Source organism: Mirounga leonina, unplaced genomic scaffold (assembly GCF_011800145.1).
Source record: "Mirounga leonina isolate KUSES-001 unplaced genomic scaffold, KU_Mleo_1.0 Mir_170, whole genome shotgun sequence".
In the NCBI taxonomy this organism is placed as follows: domain Eukaryota; kingdom Metazoa; phylum Chordata; class Mammalia; order Carnivora; family Phocidae; genus Mirounga; species Mirounga leonina.
In genome coordinates this window covers 46,565,624-46,590,553 of record NW_023270433.1, presented here as the reverse complement: position 1 = coordinate 46,590,553, position 24,930 = coordinate 46,565,624, and the positions used below count along the sequence as shown (strand labels likewise).

At 46.3% G+C, this 24,930-nt stretch overlaps 1 protein-coding gene across 1 annotated transcript in view; it reads left to right on the top strand.

Moving 5' to 3' along the window:
* The first annotated feature begins 7,993 nt into the window (after positions 1-7,993).
* The window catches only part of MTAP (methylthioadenosine phosphorylase), a 45,563-nt gene continuing 28,626 nt past the window's right edge, over positions 7,994-24,930 (top strand). The window contains exons 1-3 of the mRNA XM_035016546.1: positions 7,994-8,138; positions 19,805-19,891; positions 21,605-21,663. Coding sequence (XP_034872437.1) covers positions 8,106-8,138; positions 19,805-19,891; positions 21,605-21,663 — 179 coding nt within the window. The 5' untranslated portion in view covers positions 7,994-8,105. The remainder of the gene's footprint in view (positions 8,139-19,804; positions 19,892-21,604; positions 21,664-24,930) is intronic.

The following is a 24,930-nucleotide window of genomic DNA, read 5'->3' as shown; positions in this document are numbered from 1 at the left end:
AAGGAAATATTGATTGATTTATTGGCTACACAAAATATCTTACACAATCCGATATTGTGTAAAAATTTATAGTGAAGTTAACTTTGTCTGTAAGCTTAAAAATCAATTGTACGTTAAATTAGAATTATAAGGATAATCTGTGAAAGTCTATGCATTTGGTACTTTATAAAGTTTAAATAAAAAACAGAGATTACCCTAAACTTAACATGAAGGTATTAATACTATGTTTACTTTATTTCATCCAAAACATTACCCAGGTTGCAAGGCACTTACTTAGGGAAATCATAAAATTTATTTTCTAAACTGGGACACTTTCAAGAGGGAAAATGGTAATAATAACAAGAATTAAAATGTACTGAATGGGAGAAGATATTTGCAAATGACACTACAGATAAAGGGTTGGTATCCAAGATCTATAAAGAACTTCTCAAACTCAACACCCAAAAAACAATCAAGTCAAAAAGTGGGCAGAAGATATGAAAAGACACTTCTCTGAAGAAGACACACAAATGGCTAACAGACACATGAAAAAATGTTCATCATCATTAGCCATCAGGGAAATTCAAATCAAAACCACATTGAGATACCACCTTACACCAGTTAGAAGGGCAAAATTGACAGGGCAAGAAACAACAAATGTTGGAGAGGTTGTGGAGAAAGGGGAACCCTCTTACACTGTTGGTGGGAATGCAAGTTGGTGGGAATGCCACTTTGGAAAACAGTGTGGAGGTGCCTCAAAAAATTAAAAATAGAGCTACCCTATGACTTAGCAATTGCACTCCTGGGTATTTACCCCAAAGACACAGTTGTAGTGAAAAGAAGGGCCCTATGCACCCCAATGTTCATAGCAGCAATGTCCACAATAGCCAAACTGTGGAAAGAGCCGAGATGCCCTTCAACAGATGAATGGATAAAGAAGATGTGGTCCATATATACAATGGAATATTACTCAGCCATCAGAAAGGATGAATACCCAACTTTTACATCAACATGGATGGGACTGGAGGAGATTATGCTAAGTGAAATAAGTCAAGCAGAGAAGGTCAATTATCATATGGTTTCACTTATTTGTGGAACATAAGGAAGAGCATGGAGGACATCAGAAGGAAGGGAAAAATGGAGGGGGTGGAATTGGAGGGAGAGATGAACCATGAGAGACTATGGACTCTGAGAAACAAACAGGGTTTTAGAGGGGAGGGGGGAGGGGGGATTGGTTAGTCCGGTGATGGGTATTAAGGAGGGCACGTACTGCATGGAGCACTGGGTGTTATACGAAAACAATGGATCGTGGATCACCACATCAAAAACTAATGATGTATTGTACGGTGACTAACATAACATAATAAAATTTTTAAAAAAAGAATTAAAAGGGTATTAATTGATTTATATCGAGATAAAATAGGATTGTCCCAAGGAAATCAGGTCACCCCATACTTCTCCAAGTATAGAGAGTAGTTTACAATTTGGGTGAGCAGAACTTGCTGCATCATGTGTTCATGACCACATATGGCTATACAGGTCAGAGAGTTCAGACCAGGTCATAGGACCTGAATGTTACTGGCTTTCTAAATGGTTCTAGCAGTGCTACAGGTAGACCTGCAAGGTCTTTTTACAGTTGCTGCATCAATCAGGGCCTTCAAGTTTATATGCTTCGTAGTGATTTTGCAATTTATACCTCTCAGGTTTTTGGGTTTTTTTAATATATATATTTTTTTACTTGACAGAGAGGGACACAGCGAGAGAGGGAGCACAAGCAGGGGGAGTGGGAGAGGGAGAAGCAGGCTTCCCACGGAGCGGGGAGCCCGATGCGGGGCTCGATCCCCGGACCCTGGGATCATGACCCGAGTCGAAGCCACCCAGGCACCCCATGCTCTGTGCTTTCATGGGACCAAGCAGGCAGTCTCAAACCTCATCCGTACCACACTGTCTCAAAAGCTCTGACACCTCTCACCAGACTGGAGTTCCTTAAGGGCTGAGAGTGTCTAAGTCACACATCTTTCTATCTTCAAAACTTAGCTAAAAACTAGCACATGGTGGGAATGTAATGTAGTAATCAACAGTTCAGACTTTGCTGCTATGACAGATTTAGGACTGAATCCCAGTTACCCCAGTTATATAAATTTGAGAAGACTTCACGACTATAGGGATAATAACTCCCAACCCTGTGCTTTCTCAAGCATCACATTCCATCCAGAGTTTAATTATCTTAGTTTGCTTTAATCTCATACAATCCGCAGGCCCCCAGGAGAGGTGACATTTTAAACTGCTATTGGACATTTACAACTTAACAGGAATAATAGATTTGATTGACTTTTTGATGGGGCAGGGAAGACCTGAAAGCCCGAAACAATCAAAGAAGCTTTTGATAGAGGCAGATCAGCAAAGGACACCTGGGTGACTCAGTCTGTTAAGCGGCTGCCTTCGGCCAGGGTCATGATCCCAGGGTCCTGGGATGGAGTCCCACATCGGTCTCCTTGCTCAGCAGGGAGCCTGCGTCTCCCTCTCTCCCCCTCTGCTTGTGCTCTGTCAAATAAATAAAATCTTAAAAAAAAAAAAAAGAGGGGTCAGGGTAAGCCAATGTCTCTTAATCCCCTCATCTGTGAAATGGATATTAGAACAGCATGTGAGGATTAAATGAAGAACAGATGGTTTTCAATAAATATTAACCATTTTATTGTTGCTTTTGAAGACACTCAGAAGACAAAAATGACCCCACTCCCAATTTTTTTATTTTTAAGACTTTACTTTTTAAAAAAGTACTTTATTAAAACAATGGATCGTGGATCACCACATCAAAAACCAATGATGTATTGTATGGTGACTAACATAACATAATAAAATTAAAAAAAAAAAAAAGACTTTATTTCCAGACAATACATGGATTTAGCAGTGAAAGGAAAAAATGCTATTAGAGTTATTTCCTATAATTTAATTTTTCTCTGCTGCCCATAGGTGTGCTTTAAGTTCTAAAAGCAGAATGAAGAGCAGAAACCACTCCAACCTATGAGTCTCTCATTGCCTTAGTTTGGGCTGCTATAACAAAAATACTACAGACTGGGTGGCTTAAGCAAACATTTCTCACAGTTACAGAGGCTGGGAAGTCCAAGGCGAAGGTACTGACAAATTCCGTGCCTGTTGAGGGCTTTCTTCCTGGTTTATAGATGGCTGTCCTCCCATTGTGTCCTCACACACAGAAGGGGTTGGGGAGATCTCTGGGGACTCTTCTATAAAAGCACTAATCCCTTGGGCAGCCTTGGTGGCTCAGTCTGTTAAGCTTCCAACTCAGGTCATGATCTCATGGGTTGTGAGATGGAGCCCCAAGTCGTGAGGCTCCATGCTCAGCAGGGTGTCTGCTTGAAGAGTCTCTCCCTCTGCCCCTACCCCCCCAGTCGCACACTCTTTCTCTCTAAAATAAATGAATCTTTAAAAAAATTAAAAATTAAAAAAAAAAAAAGCACTAATCCCATTCATGAGGGCTCCACCCTCATGACCTAATCACTTCCTAAAGACCTCACCTCCTAAAACCATCAGCACTGGGGGTTAGGATTTCAACGTACAAATTTTGGAAGGACACAAACATTCACTGCATAATACTTGTCATAGTTCTAGTTGTGACATACCGAACAGATTATGGTGCAACTGTAATATTAAAATATATCTGAGCACTTACAACTTCCTGCTCCTTTTCTATACACAGCACAGAAAGGCCCACGTCTCTTTAGAACAAGATCGAACATCCTCTCCCCCACCAAGGGAGGTGTGCCGAGTTTAGTGCTTCATCTTGTCGTCTGCTTATCCTATTACAGAAATAATAATATCTGCCTCACAGGATGTGAGATTCCCAGGATTCTGGGATTCCAGGAGAGATGGTCATTCTGTTAACCAGAATATGTTCTTGATGAGCATTATCCTAAGGAGAGTGGAAAACCAGACACGATTTTTCTTCCATAAATCCAAATTATATGCAACTTGAGTCATCTTCCGTAGGGTCTCCAGAAATGAAGGGAGAGATACAATTTGAAGTGAACACTGAAGAAGAGATAAGATGATTTGGAATGGAAGCTATTTCTAGCCATTTCTGGGGTCAAATGGACTTGGAATAGCAGGGAGAGATGGAGAGAACTGGATGAGTAGAACTTGACTGGATTGCAACAAGACAGTTCAATAGCGGGGAATCGCCAGCTATCTGGAGCCCACCGAGTTAAAAATAGACCATTGGAATTGACCTTGCTTGTCTCATGTCAAAGCATGTGGTTCTTCCTTCAGCCAGAAATACAGACGCCAAGTTCTATTTATTGTTGGACGCTCTACTTTTATTAAAGGTCATTATTAAGGATTGCCACCTACAATATGTTACAAATATTTTTTAAGGAGTTTAACTTCTAATTCCTTCTACAAAGTGCCCTGCAATAAATGCATTACAAATGTTAGCTTTAAATAATATTTTCTTCTCTTGTGACATATTACTATGCTTCTTTACTCTGACAACAGGAGCATGAAGCACTTTATTTTTTCTTAAAATTTTAGTCTAAGTAATAATTACTGACCTATAAGATAAGTATAATGAATTTAGAAAGGTCAAATTAATTAAGCTTTCTGTGACAAAATAAACCCCAGTCTCTAGTACTAAAATGTTCATGTTTAAAGGGTATTATTGCCTACACTATGTGGTGTCAGAGAGACTATACATAACTGTATTTTTAAAAAACTAATAAAATAATTTAATTCATCCAGTTACTTCCCACAACCAGAAGTGTTAAAGAACTTGAATTATAGATAAATATTTTATTTACATACCAAATATTAATTTTTTTTTTTTTTAACAAAACATTACCTGAAGGCTGGCTTGGTACATACTTGCTTATCTTTTACTTCTTATCCTAATAAACACCAGCCACTCTTCCCCATGGCAGGAGAAAGAGAAGTTAATTATTTTGAATACTGCCTATGGAAAAATTTCTCTGAACACAGTTTTGTTAATGTTTGTTGTATCTATTGGGGATTAATTTTTTTTCAGTGGCCACCCTGTGTACAATAGTGACATTAAGATTTCTGAATCTGAATCTACCAACTCAGACATCTCTGGGAGTCTCTGTGTCTTCATCATGGGCTTGCCTCGCTAGAAATCTGAAGGGGCAACAATTGTTAAAAATGTATTATTACTACTATTAATTTTCTTATTGTGCTCTGAAGATATTTTGTTGACAATGTTCTGCTACCTCCAGAGTGGTTTCCCTAGCTTCCAATGCCAGCCTGGAATCCACTGATAAAAGTGTTGGCCAAAATATCCCTACCCATAGTATCTATGATACAGGAATACTGTAAAAAGATCTAAGGCACAAGAAATTGGGGCTCTGCAAGGACACTCTCAGGTTATTTAGAATTGTTATGTTGGCCCAAATTTCTAAAAGGTGGTGGGGAATTATGTGAGTTCCTTCAGCCATCACAATTTGACAGCTTTCACATGCCCACCTGAGGAGTCTCCATCCAGCACTGACACACTGGGCAGAAGCAAAGGGATGTGACCATTCACTGGGGAAGCCGATACGGTTGACTGAGATGATACACTTCACGCATTTGTGTGAAATTTCCTCTTGGATATTTGATGAACCCGGAATGCTTTGAAGTCTTAAATAATAGCATGTCGTATAGTCATATTTAAAGACACAAATTATTGGAGGTTCTCCCCCTACAAAGGGACCCGGGACAGTGAAGAACCATTGCTCAAGACTTGGTATGGATGGCTATGGGCAACACTATCTCAGTACATTGTTGGCTAGGAGCTGGAAGCTGGGGAGGTGTGTATGAGGGATTACCTGGAGAAGGAAGAAGCGATTGAAGTATCTGTATAGTGTCATAATCAGAATTGTTGTAAGGTGGCCTGGGTACTCCTTTAGAATTTTCTTAGAAAAACAAGGATACAGGTGAACAGAGAGAATTTATGGGGCAAGAACATTAGGGTAGAGCAAGATGTTACTTTCATAGACGGATTCTTGAGATACCTGTTGTCCTGTTGAGAATTCCCCATACCGATCAAAAAGAGAGACCACTAGTATAAATTTTGTCTTCCACTGATTCTAGGGCTCGTTAAGAAAAAATTATCTAAAACTTGGAAATAAGCCAAAGACACATTAAGGCATTATCCAACAAGTCTCCCCTAGGGTCCTCTGCTTCTTGGGTGAGTGGAATCCCCTTGGGAGGTGGGCGAATTTGTCTTGAACTACATGTCACACACACACACACACACACACAAATGCAAATCGTGCCTGACAACCAGCTGGGGGGTGGGTGCCTGTTTTCTTATAAGAGGTTAGAAAATTGCTTAAATTTCGTCTAGAATTGTTAATTTCCTCCTATTAATGGCTTGTGAATTACATCCCTCAAAAAAACAGACCAGATTTGGGACAATTTTCCCTTCACAGACACCACATGTTCAAGAGCAAATGATTCAGCCCAGACCTGCAAGTTACAGTAGAAAAGTCCAGAAGTCCAGTTTAACCCCTTCCAAATTTCAAATACCTCCTTCTCTGAGGGTCTTCTAACGCTTCCAGGATCTAACCTGTTTATAGGGTCTAACTTTTGGCAGAGACCCAATACTGAGTAGAAACTGGACTTGCTGGTCACATCAAAGCACCTAAGTTGGTCAAGGTCTCCTAATTACCAAGCAGCCATAAATCCCAGGGTGTCAGGGTCCCCCCCAATAGTTACCTTCTGATCAGTGGGCTTCCTGCTCCTCCGTAGAGCAATCAGCAGACAGGCTCCTGAAAAACCACATTTGAGGGACTCCCAGCCTTCTGCCCTTTCAAAAGAACACCCCAATCTTCTACTTTCTATTCGTTAGCCATTTCATTTTATAACTTAAAAGAAACAGAACAAACTTTACATTCTAAGAAAAGTTAGGACCTAGAGCAAAAAAATAAGAGGGTGAGTCTTTACTAGTTCAGTAAACAGCTTATATGGGCGCCCCCCCCCCACAGTGGTATTTTAAATGAAATTGTATTTATGTCTTGTTTCTGTGTTTTGCTGCTGTAGGTCAAGAGCACACTCTTCCTCCCACCCCCGGGGTAATGTGCACCATTTTTGTGTCTCAGAACATGACTGCCACCCAGCATTTAGTTTTGGAGAGCTTAATCCATCAAGGGAGGTTAAACTGGATTATCCTAGCAGGGGAGGGATGGGGACTTTGAGAAGAAGGGATTATCCAAGTGGAGAGCTGTTGCTATGCTTGGGGGGTGAGAATGACCAGTGTTGAACGATGAACCCATGGGTCTGGATTCTGAATCTAGGTGTACTGGGCATTGGCCGGGGTGGGAGAGGTTGAAGATGGCCTTGGCCGCTTCCGGCCCAACTGGGGGCTGGCCGCGTCTCACCCCCTTAAAAGCCTCCTCGCAAATTTAAGATGAATAAGCTATAGTTTGCACATCAGAAAGGTTATCCCGTAGCAGGTTACTCTGTTTATTTCCCCTTTGTCATCCCCGAGTCTGGGGTAACCCAGTCCCTGCTCCGTCCCCCAGGAATTAGGGACTGGGGCAAACCCCAGGTCGCGGCGGTAGGAAGAGCGAGGCGCGGCCGCGGGGCGTGAGCAGCTGGAAGGAAGGTCGACGAACAGCCAGTTCCCCCCGGACGAGGAGTCTCCCTCCCGCGAGAACTTCTGGGACGCGGACCGACCTGATTTTACCGAGGAGGCCGAGAACGCTGCTACTAGTGGGCGCAGCACTGGGTGGCGCTCTTCCTCGTAGGGATCTTGCAAAAGTTAACGGAGCCGGTCAAAGTACAAAGCACGGAGTGTGGGCCAACACAAGGGCTCAACCAACGGTCTCCATTTTCAGCCCAGTCGTGAACCCGTTACTTAGCACTGCGGTGGAGAGAGAAACCACGGAGAACCGGAAAGGTCTGCAAAAGGGGCGGGACGCGGGAACCTCGAATTGAGGAAGGGGGTGGCGGGGGCGATCCCACGCTAGCAGCCAATCCAGCTGTCCCGGGGAGGAAGAGGAGGAGCCAGGCCGCCCCGGGACTCCGCACTGCTTAGTCCCGCGCTGCCGTTCCAGCCGGCTCGGCTGCTGGGCCCCTGGAAGCCGCCGCCGCAGCCGCCGCTCCGCGCAGACATGGCCTCAGGTGCCACCCCCACGGCAGTGAAGGTGAGAGGAGCCGTCCCGGCGGCTGCAGTCCGCCCCGCTGTGTGCGCTCGCTCCCGCCCCGGGGGACCGCGCCCCAGGACCACGCGCCCGGCCTGTGCGCCCCCGCCTCGGCCGGCAGGGTCTGGGGCCCGGCCCGGGCTCGCTCGCCCAGGGGCGGGGGTTGCGGGAGAGGGAACGCTTGCAATCTCGCCTCCCCCACCGCCACCCCGCCACCACCTTGGGCTCAGCAGTACCCGCGCCGCGCGGGGAATGGGCAAGCCCCTCTGGAGAAGAGCAGGGGGGGGGGGCGGCGCCCCCCCCCCCCCCCCGCCAGCCTTCCCCGGCACCATTCCTGTCCGGGGGCCAGCGGGGGTGCTGGCAGGGTGGGCGCCTGCAGCAGCTGAGACCAACTCCTCATGCCTGCCGGACTCGGGCTTCCGCTCCGACTCGGCTCGCTGAGCCTACGTGAACTGGGTGCTCGCTTTTTTGCAGGCTTCCGGCTTTTTTCTTATTCTTCCCAACGTAGGGCTTTTCTGGCCTGAAGTTTTCCCTGCAGCGCAATGCTTGGGGAATTCTGAGACTTTTTGACCTCACGGAAAGGGAGCGCAGGGCCGCTCCCGGTTTGGAGGCCTCTGGGTTTAAACTGCTTTTGTTTGCAACCTTGAAAGTTAGAGATCCGTTTCCTTGTGCCCTCAGACCTCACAGGTCTCCGTACAAGGGATCATTGTTCGGTGGGAGCTTTGGCCAAGGAGGGCACGAGTTCTGAAGGGTGCAGCGAGCTCCCCTGGGGCTCTTAAACCCTTATATCCTGTTGGTGTCTTGGGAGAGAGAGTGGGTAGAATTACAGTGCAGTGGAAAAACTGATGCTAGAACTCAGGATCTCTTCTAGGTTGTTCATCATTGGCTAAGAGCTCGGTTAATTTGTTTGCTTTAGAAATTCTTGGTCGATGGGATAGGAAGGTCTGGGATCTTTCTTCGGGTATCTCCTGATTCCCGCCTTTGTGTTCAGTTCTGGGAGAAGGCAGATCTCTGCGCTGTGTATTCAGCCAGAATGATTAGTTTATCAGGCTCTTGTAGCTCTTAATGAGACACTTAGAAGGAGAAGGGGTAGGGTGGAGAGAGTTGCATTCATATTTGGGGACATGAAATTCGTTTTTCCGTTTTGAAAAGAATCTTGGATTTAACAAATACTTGTAGAACGCCTCTCCCTTATCAGTAGCAGAGAACAAGGCAGAACACTTTCATGAAGCTTATGTGCAGAGTAGGTGAGCCTTAGGTGTCCATCTCTAAGGGGGGATTTTCCTGCAGGGTTTGCTGGGATGGTTACAATTATCTGTCTGGCACACTTGAAACTTATTAAATGTTAGTGCTTACAGGGGAGGGGGAGCTGAATTAATTTTGCATGTCTTTTCTCCAGCAGTTATTGTCATAGGTCTTATTAGGCTGCGGCTTTCAGTGGGTAAGCGGGAAGTGATCACCTCTCCCTTGCAGGAATACCCTTCGATTAAAAGCAGAGAGGGATGATTTTTAAAAAAAAATTTTTTTAATTCAGTTTAATTAACACATACTGTGTTATTAGTTTCAGAGGTAGAATTCAGTGAGTCACCATTTGCATATAACACCCGGTGCTCGTCATATCACGTGCCCTCCATAATGCCCGTCACCCAGTTACCCCATCCGCCATCCGCCTCCCCTCCAGCGACCCTCCGATTGTTCCCTAGAGTTACGAGTCTCTTACAGAGAGGGATGATGTTGAACACATCGCCGCAGTCTTGTTTGGCCCACTCCAGCCACACAGCTTCCCGGGCAGATCAGCGCAGTGCATTTAACTGCAGAATGGGCGCTGATTAGGGCCCTGATGTAAATATTGAATGACGTTTATTTTTGGACTTGGCGAGTTGCTGCATGTAAAATTAAGAGGGACAAATAGTGCTAGGCCTGCCTGCTGATGGCTTAGAAAGCAGCTTAGAAAGGTGACAGCTTTGCTCTGAGCATGCATGACGGCAACACCGAATCCCCCAGCCTGCTGACGCAACATCCTGTATAGGAGACAGCAGGTGCTAATGTGCAGAGCAAACCAGGCTCATAAAACCATCCCCTTTCCCCAGATCATAGCCTGGAGCGCTGGAATGTTCTGAAGACCATATAGCCACACAGACCCCCTTTTGTGGACATAAAGCTGAGGCCCGGAGAGGTCGACTAAGGTGTCCAGAACTACACAGCTGGACCTAGATGGTGATAGAATTGGGCGTAGAGCCTGGCCTTCCACCAGCCAGATGCTGTGAGGCAGTTCTGAAATCTGACATGTGGTCTTTGGGCCCCGTTTTATTGTGTGAGTGGAGAGATCATGCAGCCCGTGCCCCATGCCCATTGGACGCTCTCCCATGGTATTAATGACGGCTGTTTTCTGGGAGGACCTTAGGAGACAGTGTCCTCCAGCATCAACCGTGGGCAGGTGGTATGCGTGACCACGCGGAGGGCTGAACAGGTCTTTGGCACCCCAACAGAACATTCTAAAGGGCTCTTTCAATGGGCTGTGGCTCCCCCAGGCAGCTGCCCAGCCATTGCTCTGGGGGATTAAAAATAAGCCATATCAGTCATGGTTGTTATGACAAGGAGGGCATATGGTCCCATCATAAGTGGGTAGTGGGCTATCAACAAAATGGTATTAAGAGAGACAGACAAGTCATGGAGTCTAGACTGGGATGACTGGGCCTTCTAAACCCTCCTTTTGGCGCCTGAGTGTGGCTTGCAAAGGCCTTCAGACTGAGAGTCCTTGAGTGACCCTCAGAAACCAGGGGACAACCGACCCTATTGGAAGCCAGAGGACCACAAGCCTTCGTTTTTTTGCTTAGGGCCCGGTGGCATTTTGGGCCAGACAGTTCCTCCTTTTGTAGGACTGTCCTGAGCATCGCAGGACCTATAGTGCATCCTGGACCCCTCCCCACAGAATGCCAGTAGCCCTCCCCCGAGTCATCGTGGAGCCAGGAATGTCCCCATGGGTTTCCAGACACTCCCAGGAGAGCAGGTACACACCCAGATGAGGGACCTGGGCCAAATCCCTGAGACAGAGACTGCCTGATGAGATATAAGAGCAGCCTGGTTTGTGTCCTGACCGGCAGAAAAAGACCAGGAGATAAGGGGCCTTCTGTCATTGCCTGGAGAGGAGATTTATTTTTATTTTGTTTTTGCTGGAGGTGGGAGGATAGAAACAGTGACAGATACTAATGCGTTATTTCACCTGATTGTCATAATTCTACAGAGTAAGGAAGAATCTTACCTTTTCGGTACAGATGAGCAAACGGGATAATAAATTTTTGTGTGCAGTGGACCCTCATCCTTCACTGTGACTATGATCACCGTATTCTAGTCTGTGCCTCGGAAGCATCTAAGGCCGTAGTTCTCAAACTGGGATGCATCCGCACCCACCTGGGGATTTGTTAGAAATGCACATTATCAGGCCCCATCCCAGTCCTCCTGAATCAGAAGCATGGGAGAGGGTCGGGGGAAACCCTGCAGTCTGGGTTTTGAAGTGCCTCAGTATATTCAGATGCCCGCGAACGTGTGACAACTGCTGACCCAGAGGGCTTTGAAGAGGCCCAGGCATCTGCGTTTTTAACAAGCCCTTCAGGTGATCCTTGGTGTAAGAGTTTCCTGTGGCTACTCTAACAGTCACCACAGACCAGACGGCTTAAAACCGTGCCCAGTTCTAGAGGTTAGAAGTACAGAATGGGTCCTGCTGGACTGAACCCTGGGTGTTAGGGCAGCTTCTCTTGGAGGATCCAAGGGAGAGTCTGTTTCCTTGCTTTTCCAGCTTCTACAAGTCACCAGCATTCTTTGGCATCATGTCGCCTTCTTCCTCATGTGACCGTCTTATAAGGAAGCTTATGGTTACATTTTAGGGCCTACCCAGATAATCCAGGATGATCTCCCCATCTCAAGGTCTTTGACTTAGGTAAGGTAACACGTACAGGTTCCGGGAAGTAGGACGCAGACGGGACCTCTTTCGGGAACATTATTTAGCCTGTGACACTCAGCTAGCCCAGACTGTGGAAGTTCATGGTCTAGGCCCTAGAGTGAAGGTCTCAATGCTGGCTGCACGTTTGAACTACCTGAGGAGCTTCAAGAAAACAAACCTTGCCCTGCCCGCTTAATCGAGTCTCTAGAATCTCGGACCTGAGCTTTGGTATGGAAAGCTCCCCGAGGGACTCTCCTCTCCAGGGGGAGAGGAAGAGTCCCACTGCTGTCCCACATGTGGAGAGCTCTACAGAATACGGTAAGTGTTGAGGAAAAGCCTTCTCAAAAAAACTGGCAATTTCAGGAGGCGAGCTAGGTCTTCAAGAAGGGTGTCTGCCCATTAGAATAACATCCTGACTGCGCGGCGAGGCCGCTTAAGTAAAAACGGTGGCTGTCCCGAGCCCTCAGGTCATCTCTGACCAGAATGTCACATTCCTGTATTAGTGTGCAAGGACCACCCTAACGAAGTACCACACGCTGGGTGGCTTAAGCAACAGAAGTGTTATTTCTTCAGAGCCTGGAGGCGGGAAGGCCAAGATCAAGGGGTCAGCAGGGTTGGTTGCTTTTGAGGCCTCTCTCCTTGGCTCGTGGACGGCCAGCCGCTTCCTGCGCTTCACACGGTCTTCCCTCTGTGTGTGTTTGTGTTCCCAATCTTGCTTTGTGGGGTCACCAGTCGTGGTGGATTAGGGCCCTTCCTGTGACTTCATTTCACCTTAATTATCTCATCAAAGATCCTCTTTCCAAAAATCATTACATTCCGAGGTATTGGGTGTTGGGGCTTCAGCGTAGGATTTGGGGGGGGGGTGACTGATGCAGCCCATAACCGTCACCTGCAAGGGCGGCTTCCAGAGAGGAGCGTCTTGTCCGAGATGGGGCCACCAGCGATCTCTGTGGACCGCATTGCAGGTTTTGAACGGGCCACCCAGACTGAGACATTTGGCCACTCTCTCCCCACACAGCTGGGCTTCTGGGATTTTACAAGGCCCCGGGAGGCTCGAAGCCAGGTTGGCTCAATAAAAGGAGAACTTTTGTCTGTTGCGCTCACCGGATATGTCCGTGGCAACCAGAGCTGAAGGCCTGAAGTGCTCAGATCAGGGATCGCCGCCAGCCTGAGCTCCGGTCCTCTCCCCTCATCGGGAGTCTGAAGCACTCAGAGGTGGCCCACCTCCCTGGCATGAGCTAGCCTCGACTGCTTGGGCTTCTGTGTTCTGAGAGTGCCAACATGGAGTGCTAGGCCCTTTGAGGTAGTGTATCTAGGCCTCAAAGTGATGGTGAGTGGTTCTTGAAACCAAGTGGGATATGGGAAATCTCCTGGGTCCAGGTACTAGGGGAAATAGACACAGGGTAGGGGTTCATAGGAGCCCTTTGAGCATTGCCGGAAACAACCAGTCTGGCCAGGTTAAGCTAACATTTAGATGAAGTGCTTGTGCACTCTCAAGAAGTCAAACCCTCTTCTCTCTTTTTTTTTTTTTTTTTAAGATTTTATTTATTTATTTGAGACAGAGAGAATGAGAGACAGAGAGCATGAGAGGGAGGAGGGTCAGAGGGAGAAGCAGACTCCCTGCCGAGCAGGGAGCCCGATGTGGGACTCGATCCCGGGACTCCAGGATCATGACCTGAGCCGAAGGCAGTCGCTCAACCAACTGAGCCACCCAGGCGCCCCCCTCTTCTCTTTTTAAGGAAATTGACTCAGTGGTCTGTCAGTGGGAACGTGTGGGATGAACCAGTAGCTGTTAAAAGTCGGCAATGACCGTGATTGACCAGGGGTTCGCTGTTTCAGAACTTTATCTCCTGTAAGGAAGTCCTGGCTGGGCAGGATTGGCCCAGAAATTCCATCCCAGTCCTCAAATATATTTCTGTGCAATCTAGGCTTACCTGATGCTTCTGGCCCAGGAGGCCTGGTAAGGTCTTTTCGTTATGTCCCGAGTGTGGAGGAGGTCACTGATGGAGAGGCCCCTTCCTCTTGAGGTGTTTGCTTAGACCCCCAAAGTCATTGTTTCTATGCTTGCTCTGTGACCTTGACTTCTCTGAGCATCAGTTTCCTCAGTACATGGAGAGAGGAAGACTTCCCTGGTGGGGTGTGACGTAACAAAGGACTCCAGGGGATATTGGGAGACAGTTCATCGTAGCCGTTGAGTGTGAAAGACCTGGGTTCCTATTGCGGCTTTCCTTATGATTTGTTCTTGGACGAGTTTCTTAATTTGATGCTTTTCTTTTGTCTTTGGGAAAATGTTATTAAGAGAGACAGACAAGTCATGTAGGGCGTATCTTATGGGGTAGTTGTGAAGATCAAATCGGGGAAGGTGGCTGGAGCACTTAGCACAGTGCCTGGGACATCTGAGTACTCAGACACAGTGACTTTATTACCAAGGCAGGTACTGAATTTAAATTCAGCTATTGACTTTAGAGGCTCCCGGTGACGCAGAATTAGGCCCTGGTGCTTGGAGTTCCATCCTAGTTGTACTTTGCTGCGGAGCCAGCAGGTGGCGACATCGCTCCATCCTGGCATTGATGCTGGAAAATGGTTAGAGGTCCATTTCCCAGTGTGGCGGTGTGCAGTTGCTACACTCGTCCTGGACACCTTGCAAGATATGACTTTCTATAGTCATATCTGTAGGAGCCGGTTGGGTGAGTGGACATGCTCGCCTACAGATAATTCCAGTGCCAGAGACCCCGTCCCAGCCTTTCTCTTGCTCTCATGCCCAGTACATGTTCCTCTCGGAGGGCTGAGTTACCAGCCACCTAAGGCAGTCATGCAGCCGGGGTGCTGTGGACTGAACCTTGAGGCTGCTGACCATGGGCTCAAGGGCACTGAACTTCGGCAGGACCCCTGGTCGGCATTTCTTCATCACTGCCGCGATGCTGGGCTAGCTTGCCCCAAACCGAGAGGTGGTTTCACAACAGAGACAGTTCTGTTGTGTATGTGCAAGTATGAGAGTCTAGTGCTGAATCCAGAATATGAGATGCGATGGCCCAGAGGACATCCAGAAACCGCCAAGTCAAAGGGGTAATAAGCCTTGAAAACTTCTGCCCCGCCCCCCCTTTTTTAAAAGAGCAACCGAATCCCCCAAGATTAGTCGGCATTCGGTTTTGTGACCTGGGGTGATGACGCAGGCTGGGCAGTTTATTAGCCCCTGCCCCCGCCCCATGGTCTGGGGTGCCTCAGAGATGTATGAAATGAAGGATAAAATGGAGAAGCCAGCTGGAGGAAGGGTTAAGATTGTATAAAACTGATGTGCGATTTTTTTCTAGTGGGTGGGCATGATTTGAGTGTCCTGACTTGAACGAACACTTCTGTTGATTTAAAAACTGTAATACTGGTTAGTCTTACGATGATCTATGGTGGCAAGGTAGGAGCGAGAGGTAGGGTGGGCCCAGAATGTAGCCTGCTGTGGTTTCAACAACGTACCACAAGGTGGCACCAACTTCAAAAACTGGTTTAGCCACTTAAGGAAGTTGTGGGGACACTTGGAAAGTTCTGCATCGTGTATGTAACTAGCAGTTCTTTAGTAAAACCTCACTAAATTGCCCCTCCTGCTTTGTTTTTTTTGTCTCCAGAAAACTGAGGGCCGGAGAGATGGCCCATTCATAATAATATAAAATCAACTTGTGTAAACGGATCTGAAAATTATTCAGGTGTTCAGTGACTTCTTAACCTGGAATTTTTTCTCAAGGAGCTGAGTAGAAATTTTACTCAAGTGACAGTAGACTTAAAGCTTTTCATGGAGAAAAAAATGCTCGGGTCACTTTCCATTTGGTTTCTAATAAAGCGTCCTCTCTCTAACCTGTCACTGATAATTTAAATACTATTTTTCCTTTAGGAACTATCAGCCCAGAGAAGCCTTAATGATTTCCGTCATTTAATTTTTAGTTAACAGTTCAGTTAATATTTAGCTGTCTTTGTAACTGTTCTTGTTTGTGTTTCTTAGTCATCAAATTAGATTAACTCTGGAGTTGCAGGACCAGGTTCCTGTAACTCCGATTAGCCCCTGAAGACAAGGGCTGGTAAGTTCATCTCTGGAAAATGCAATACAATACTTGAACTTAAAAAAAAAATTTAGAGCGGGGCGCCTGGGTGGCTCAGTCATTAAGCGCCTGCCTTCGGCTCAGGTCATGATCCCAGCGTCATGGGATCGGGCCCCGCGTCGGGCTCCCTGCTCCTCGGGAAGCCTGCTTCTCCCTTTCCCACTCCCCCTGCTTGTGTTCCTGCTCTCTCTCTCTCTCTCTGTCAAATAAATAAATAAAATCTTTAAAAAAAAAAAAATTTAGAGCTGCCTCTGCGTTACCTATTTATATTTACATGTATAGGAAGGATAGTTTGATTTTATAAATATACATCGGACTAACTTTCCATGCTTTTCCAGACTCTTCTATCCATGGTCTCTTACAACTGTGATTTTAGTGGCATAGAAAAGAAAATCTTTCTCGTTTCTTTACCAAATGGTATAATGAGGAGGAAACATTACCAGCTGGGTATACAGAGTATTTTCTGTCCTAGAGGTCTTTTGAACATTCCTTATTCCATAACCCATGTAGTAGAGAAAATAAAATTGGTTAGAAAGTACCGTCTACAACCACATGCCTATATTTTAGGTTTGGTTTTCTAACTTAAGCTAGCTAAAGTATCTTTCTGTGCTAATTTATTATTCGCATAGTCAGCAATAAATGTCATACAGTAAAAAACATGACCCCTTCTCTGGTTATTTCTGCAATATGGAAGGCCCTCAAATATTTATTGAATGGGTGATTGCTCTTCAGTAATGTGCAGTTTTTAAAAACGACTGGGCCTGGGAGGAGTAGGGGACCCCAAGGTCGTCTGGTCCCAGGAGTTCAGCTAGATAGCTATCAAATCATCCTGAACACCTGCAAACTCAACCAGAGATTGAAGAAAACAGCTGCAACTCTGCAAATAGAAAAGCGACCACTTTCTGGAAGGTAGGAGGTGCGGAGAAGTGAATCCAAGGCACTATATGGGAAGATAAACCATGGGAGGAGGGAGCCTCCATGAGCCGGCTGCTGGCAAGTGATATAACAGTGGAGCGCAAAATCAGAACTTTTTGAAGTCTGTTCTGGTGGGGGACATCCCTGCCTGAAAGGTGCCCAGGTGGTGAAGCAGGGCGGAATCCTAGGTGGGACAGTGCGGTCTTAGGATCCCCGGGGTCACAGGAAGACCGGGGGTTCCTGAGTGCAGCAGAGCTCCCAGGCATCAGAGCGGGGAAGCCGGCTGCGATGAGCGAGGCCAAGAGTGGGCTCTCCACTTAGGGCCACCATATATGGAACCACGGCGCAGTCAGGCCACCGCTCTGCGAGCAGCAAAACCTGCGAGACCCCCCCTCCCTGCAGTGTAGGGAGAGAGGGAACATACCTCAATATCACCAAAGCCATATATGAAAAACCTACAGCGAACATTATCCTCAATGGGGAAAAACTGAGAGCTTTCCCCTAAGGTCAGGAACATGGCAGGGATGCCCACTATCACCACTGTTGTTCAACATAGCACTGGAAGTCCTAGTCTCGGCAGTCAGACAACAAAAAGAAATAAAGGGCATCCAAACTGGCAAAGAAGAAGCCAAACTCTCACTCTTTGCAGACAATATGATACTCTATGTAGAAAGCCCAAAAGACTCCACCCCAAAATTGCTAGAACTCATACAGATTCAGCAAAGTGGCAGGATATAAAATCAGTGCACAGAAGTCAGTTCCATTTCTGCATACTAACAATGAGGCTGAAGAAAGAGAAATTAAGGGAGTCGATCCCATTTACAATTGCACCCAAAACCATAAGATACCTAGGAATAAACCTAAGAGGTAATGGATCTGTATTCTGAAAACCATAGAACACTTATGAAAGAAACTGAGGAAGACACAAAGAAATGGAAAAACATTCCATGCCCATGGAATGGAAGAACAAATATTGTTAAAATGTCTAGGCTACCCAAACCAGTCTACATAGTCAATGCAATCCCTATCAAATACTGTCAGCATTTTTCACAGAGCCAGAACAAATAATCCTCAAATTTGTATGGAACCAGAAAAGACCCTGCGTAGCCAGAGGAATGTTGAAAAAGAAAAGCAAAGCTGGCGGCATCACAATTCCGGACTTCCAGCTCTAGTACAAAGCTGTCATCATCAAGACTGGCACAAAAACAGATGCATAGATCAATGGAACAGAATGGAGAGCCCAGAAATGGACCCTCAACTCTATGGTCAACTAATCTTCGACAAAGCAGGAAAGAATGTCCAGTGGAAAAAAGACAGTCTCTTCAACAAATGGTGTTGGGAAAATTGGACAGCCACATGCAGAAGAATGAAACTGGACCATTTCCTTACACCACACACAAAAATAGCCTCCAAATGGATGAAAGACCTAAATGTGAGACAGGAGTCCATCAAAATCCTAGAGGAGAACACAGGCAACAACCTTTTCGACCTCGGCTGCAGCAGCTTCTTGCTAGACACATCACCGGAGGCAAGGGAAACAAAAGCAAAAATGAATTATTGGGACTTCATCAAGATAAAAAGCTTTTTTTTGCACAGTGAAGGAAACAGTCAACAAAACCAAAAGACAACCGACAGAATGGGAGAAGATATTTGCAAATGACATATCAGATAAAGGGCTAGTATCCAAAATCTATAAAGATCTTACCAAACTCAACACCCAGAGAACAAATAATCTAATCAAGAAATGGGCAGAAGACATGAACAGACATTTCTGCAGAGAAGACATCCAAATAGCCAAGAGACGCATGAAAAAGTGCTCAACATCGCTCAGCATCAAAGAAATAAAACCATGATGAGATACCACCTCACACCAGTCAGAATGGCTAAAATTAATTAACTTAGGAAACAGCAGATGTTGGCGAGGATGCGGAGAAAGGGGAACCCTCTTACCCTGTTGGTGGGAATGCAAGCTGGTGCAGCCACTCTGGAAAACAGTATGGAGTTCCTCAAAAAGTTAAAAATAGAACTACCCTACAACCCAGCAATTGCACTACTAAGTATTTATCCAAAGGATACGAATATAGGGATCCGAAGAGGTACCTGCACCCCAATGTTTATAGCAACAGTGTCCACGATAGCCAAACTGTAGAAAGAGCCCAGATGTCCACTGACAGATGAATGGATAAAGATGTGGTATATATATATACAATGGAATATTACTCCGCCATCAAAAAAACCCCCACAAAATCTTGCCATTTACAACGACGTGAATGGACCTAGAGGGTATGATGCTAAGTGAGATAAGTCAGTCAGAGAAAGACAAATACCATATGATTTCACTCGTGTGGAATTTAAGAAACAAAACAGATGAACATAGGGGAAGGGAAGGCAAAAATAATATAAGATGAAAATAGAGAGGGAGACAAACCATAAGAGACTCTGAATTCTAGGAAACAACCTGAGGGTTGCTGGAGGGGAGGGGGGGGGGATGGGGTAACTGGGGGATGGGCATTAAGGAGGGCATGTGATGTAATGAGCAGTGGGTGTTATCTGCAACTGATGAATCACTAAATTCTACCTCTGAAACTAATTTAAAAAAAAAAGGTGACCAGGGCTTAGCAGAAATGGAGAAGAGCATATGTATATGAATAAATGAATTTGTTTGAAATAATGATTTTATTTCTAATGAAAAATGACCAAATATGTTGTCTTTTTATTGTCTCCTTTAGATTGGAATAATTGGTGGAACAGGCCTGGATGATCCAGAAATCTTAGAAGGAAGAACTGAAAAATATGTGGATACTCCATTTGGCAAGGTTAATATCCATCCATTTCGTGAAGATATACCAGCTTTTTCCTTTCTTCTTGCTGGTTTGGTTTTTATGTTAAAGTATATATATATATATATATGTATGTATATATGTATATATTTTGGGCGGGTGGGGGGAACGCCTGTGTGGCTCAGTCAGTTGAACATCTGCCTTCAGCTCAGGTCATGATCTCAGGGTCCTGGGATCGAGCCCCACATCGCTTCTCCCTCTTCCTGCCGTTCCCCCTCCTTGTGTGTGCATGCATGCGTGCTCTATCGCTCTCTCTCTCTCTCTCAAAAATAAAGAAGTTCTTTTATATATATATATATATATATACACGTATATGTGTGTGTATATATATGTGTATATATATATATATACATATATATATTTTTTATTGCTTTTGTCTTGGCAGCACAGGGCTGTCTGCCCCGGGCTGAGAGGGCCCAGTAGTTCTATCATTGGGTTCTACCAGCTGAGACAGTGTCCCTAAGAATGCCTTGGACCTCACAGGATTGAGAACATACTCGCATGACTTCTCAGCTTTTATCTCTAGAAGCCAGATACTAATTTCAGAGATAGCAGTGGTACATCTTCAGACCACTGCATTCAAATTAGCTTCTAATTTGGGTCCTATAGGTCTTCCACATTAATTATGCAGACAGGTGGCAAACAACATATAATGCAAAGTGGCCTTTTCTTAGTAAGCCCTGGCCCAAGGTTGGGGTGGATTTCCTGAGGATCCAGAAAGCAAAGCATAACTGAACTAGAAATAAAACACTCCTCCTTTTCTATTAAAAGGGCACTACCGGGACACCCAGGTGGCTCAGTCATTAAGCGTCTGCCTTTGGCTCAGGTCATGATCCCAGGGTCCTAGGATCGAGCCCTGCATCGGGCTCCCTGCTGTGCGGGAAGCCTGCTTCTCCCTCTCCCACTCCCCCTGCTTGTGTTCCCTCTCTCGCTATCTCTCTCTGTTGAAAAATAAACAAAATCTTTTTAAAAAAAAAAGGCGGGGGGGGGGGCTACTTCTCCCAGCTCCTGTTATCCAGCTAGGATGAGATGTCTACCTTCTCCCAATCCCATAGTGCTACTTCCAAACACAACGGTTCTTCTAGTCCTCCTTGGAGGGATCCATCCGGCAGTTCCTCCCCAACCCTCCTGTCCAGCCAAGTCCTTAGACTGACCTCATGTTCTCTAAGTCCTGCTCTCAGCTTGGCTCATCTCATGGCCTCATGTTTTCTGAACCCTCTCCGGCTCTGAGGATCTTCCCCTCCGTTTACCTCAGGTCCTCCCATGGCCGTCTTAGACTTGGTGAACATGGCAAGCAGTTCTGGGGCTGAGTTGTTAAATTCTGTGACAGTTTCCTCCCTACCGCATTTTAGTCTCACATCTCTCAGACCTGCCAAATTCTTGACACATCTGTATCTGACCATGGTGACGTGAGAGACCATGTAGCAAGCATGCTACAAATAGATCTTACTAAGCGGTATCTGCCCACGCTCCTGAGGCAGGCCTCCCGCTGCCATGAACCCCGTCCTGCGGAGGGCTCAGTGTTTACTGAGGGATTACGTTGGTCAAATCTGGACCCTCTTCAAGTGCATCCTCCGAGTTTTCCATGAATCCTGTTGTGGTCGAAAAATTGAAATGGCGGTTTTTGAATTGTTTGTATGTTGAGTGTTTTCAAGTCATTGCGTTGTGACCATTTTTCATTGCATTCAGCCTTCTGATGCCTTAATTTTGGGGAAGATCAAGAATGTCGATTGCGTCCTCCTCGCAAGGTAAGGTATTTTAAGCTTTTTGAATGTTGCCACTGAAGGAGGGTTTAGACTTACGTCCTGGAGAGAGTACTGGTGTGGGCGTGAGTTTTTAGTTGGGAGAGCCAGAGCATCTCAGTCACCTTTATTTACCACTTACAGTTTTGGGCTAAATTATAGTGACTTTGGAGGTCAGAGAGCTCACCCCACTCCCCTTAGGCTGGGAAAGCAGAATAATCAGTAGGCAATAGAATGAGTCTGACTAAAATTGAAGCTTCTGGTTTCAGTTCAAACTGCGAGAGGAGAGGTGCTTTCCTTTATTTATTGTTTTTCTCCTAATTAAGAAGGTGAACGGCTTCATTCGCGACCCCTGTGTGGTGATAGTCATGGGTTTGCAGGGAGTGAGTTCCCTTTGGTATCCACACTCTGTCTCTTGACAAGACCGGTGCCATCCCACTGCTAAAGAGGGGGCAAACCATTGTTACCACACGGTTGGAAATTAGTCAGACCACGTGTGTTAGTTTTCTCATGCTGTAAACAAATTACCACGGGTTGAGCCGCTTCAAACAGTGTCCCACGGTTTCTCAGCATCGGGAGCGTGGGCACAGCTTAGCTGGCTCGTCTGTTCAGCGTTACGCAAGGTCACGCAAGGTCACACAAGGTTTACTCAGGGATTTGCTCTCATCAGGCTCCCCAGGTTCTCATTCAGGCTTACCTGAGTGTTGGCAAAATTCGGTTCCTCACCGTCGTAGACCTGAGGCCTTCGGCTCCTGTAGGCTTGTCCCCGGTCCCTGTCACGTGGTACCCTCCGAGGGCGGAGGCTTGCTTCCTCGAGGCCAGCAGGAGGGGTACCCTCCGTGATGGGGGCTTGCTTCCTCGAGGCCAGCAGGAGGGGCTCTCTGGGGCGGGCTGGTGAGGTGGCGCATGATCGTGGGAGTGCCCCCCAGCCGCTTTGGTGGAGCCCATTGGCCGGAAGCAGATCTCAGGTCCACCTGCAGTGGAGGGAGGAGGGAGTTACACTGAGCATGAAAGTGGGGGACCAGCCTAGAGTCTGTCTGCCACACTACATTTTTGAAACAGAAGTGACTTTGCTGAATCCAGCAAAACTAAGTTTGAGTTGTCGATGGACCCATGGGGTCGATTTCAGGCAACCCTCTTTGTTGGTCCGTGGTCATTGCTGGAGGATTGATTCCTTTTTTTTCCAGGCTCTAAGAGAAAGCAGCTGGTTGTGTGGCCCTCCGGTGAGGCTTTTGTTATACTCCTCCTGCCCATTGAACTGCATTGTGTTGGACTGTGGTTTGTCCCTCGAATGCAAGTGTTTCTTAAGGACCTTGGGTTTTTGAATTTCTTTTGAAAATTTTTATTCGTGTTTTGGAGACCAGCCTTAGGAAAATGCATATACTGTCTGTGCATTCATGGACCTCCACCTTCTGAGAGGTCATCTGTGCACTCAGGGTAAAAACCCTGAAATGCTATGCCTGTCTGAAATTATGTGCAAAGCATTTTGATGTTTTTCACAGTTCTGATGGTGAACAGAAAACACACTAAGTTTTTCTTCTAGTAGTAACACGGGATGACACAAGGGATATTTAGTAACAACCCTGTGGTGCAGGTAATATTATTAACCATTTTCCAGGTGGAAAAAATGGGACTGAGAGCGCTGAGTGGCTATTAGGAGGTCACATCACTAGGAAATGGCAAAAGCTAGGATTTGGACCCAGGCACTTTCACTCCAAAGCCCAAACTTAATCGTCATTGTAGAAAGTGAGATTTTTGTGTGTTTACCTACTTCCTTGAAAGCCTGTTTCTGCATTATCACACGTAAAGGACACTGGACTTGACACTTGGCCTTTCCGTGGTAGATCGTTACACCATTATATTGGTAGTTTTTCAAGCAGCCCAGAATGATTTTAACTCATTATGAAATACCGCTTATATAAGTCTATCATCTAACATGTGAATTTTTCGAAGTAATTTTAGAAATTGGGTTGCCTTGACTGGCCGTTTACTGGCTGGTGCTCCTAGTCGTGTTCTGCATCCCAGCAAAGAGCACACACGAGGGCCTCACCCCCTCGGGGCTGATTCCAGTGGGAAAGAGAGACACGGGAAAGGAACTGTAGTTTGAGTTACCAACAGAGGTTAGAAAGAAAAGGGGATAGCGATGTGACTGTGACTCAGTGGCTGTGGAAGGCACTTCTCTGCGGAGGTGACATTGGAGTGGAGAGCTCAGCGGGCTGGAGACCTGGGCAGGAATGAGCAGAGATGGGCAGCGAGAAGGCCAGTGAGGCTGACTTGTGATAAGAGCTGAGGTTGCATTAGGACCCTGGTGCCCAAGTGACATGAGGGCCGTGGTTAGGTGTTTGGATTTTATTTGAAGCGTGGTAGGAAGTCGGTGGTGGTTGTATTAGTTTGCGGAAACTGGCACAGACTGGGTGGACACAGAAATTTGTTTGCTCACAGCTCTGGAGGCTAGAATTCCAAGATCAAGGTGTCAGCGGGATTGGTTCCTTCTGAGGGCTTACGGGGGAAGGGCCTATTCCGGGCCTCTTTTTTTTTTTTGGCTCGTGGATGGCCATCTTCCCCTGTGTCTTCACACGTTCTTCCCCGTGTGCAAGTCTGTGTCCAGATTTCCTCCTCTTGTAAGGATACTGGATTAGGGTCCGCCCTAATGACCTCGTTTTAACTCCATTACCATATTAAAGACCCTCTCTGCAAATATGGTTGCATTCTGGTGTACTGGGGATTAGGACTTCAAAATATGAACTCTGGGGGCGGTGGGGGGAGGGCACAGTTCAGCCACTAACAGTGGTCATGCGTGAGGTGACTGGTTCTTGCACAAAACCTGCTAGTGTCAGAACAGCTGGGAACTCTTTTAATTATTTTGAAAGTTTCACTGACTTATTTGGGTGATCAGACAAAGGAATGGACAGAGTCGACTGGAAACTTGAGTTTCTCCTTCTCTTTTGTATCTCTCTTCACTGGCACCTCTAGTTTTCCGTGTTGTGGCTCGTGTGAAATCATCTGCCTCAGATTCTGATGTGTCCGTGCGCCAGAGGATAGACACGGTACATCTTCCTTACCAGCTCTTGATAGAAAAATACATACCATGTACAGGTGGCCTGCGCTTTAAGACCCAGTGGTTTGTATTTACAGTAGGCTAGTTATCCTCTGGCCTCTGCCTATAAAAGTGCTCTGATGGAAAGGGCTGGAAGGCACTGCTATATGTAAGTTTTCTCTTCTCACAGCGTCCGAGCACCCTGCTCACCGCCACCCCCCCCCCCCGTATCCACT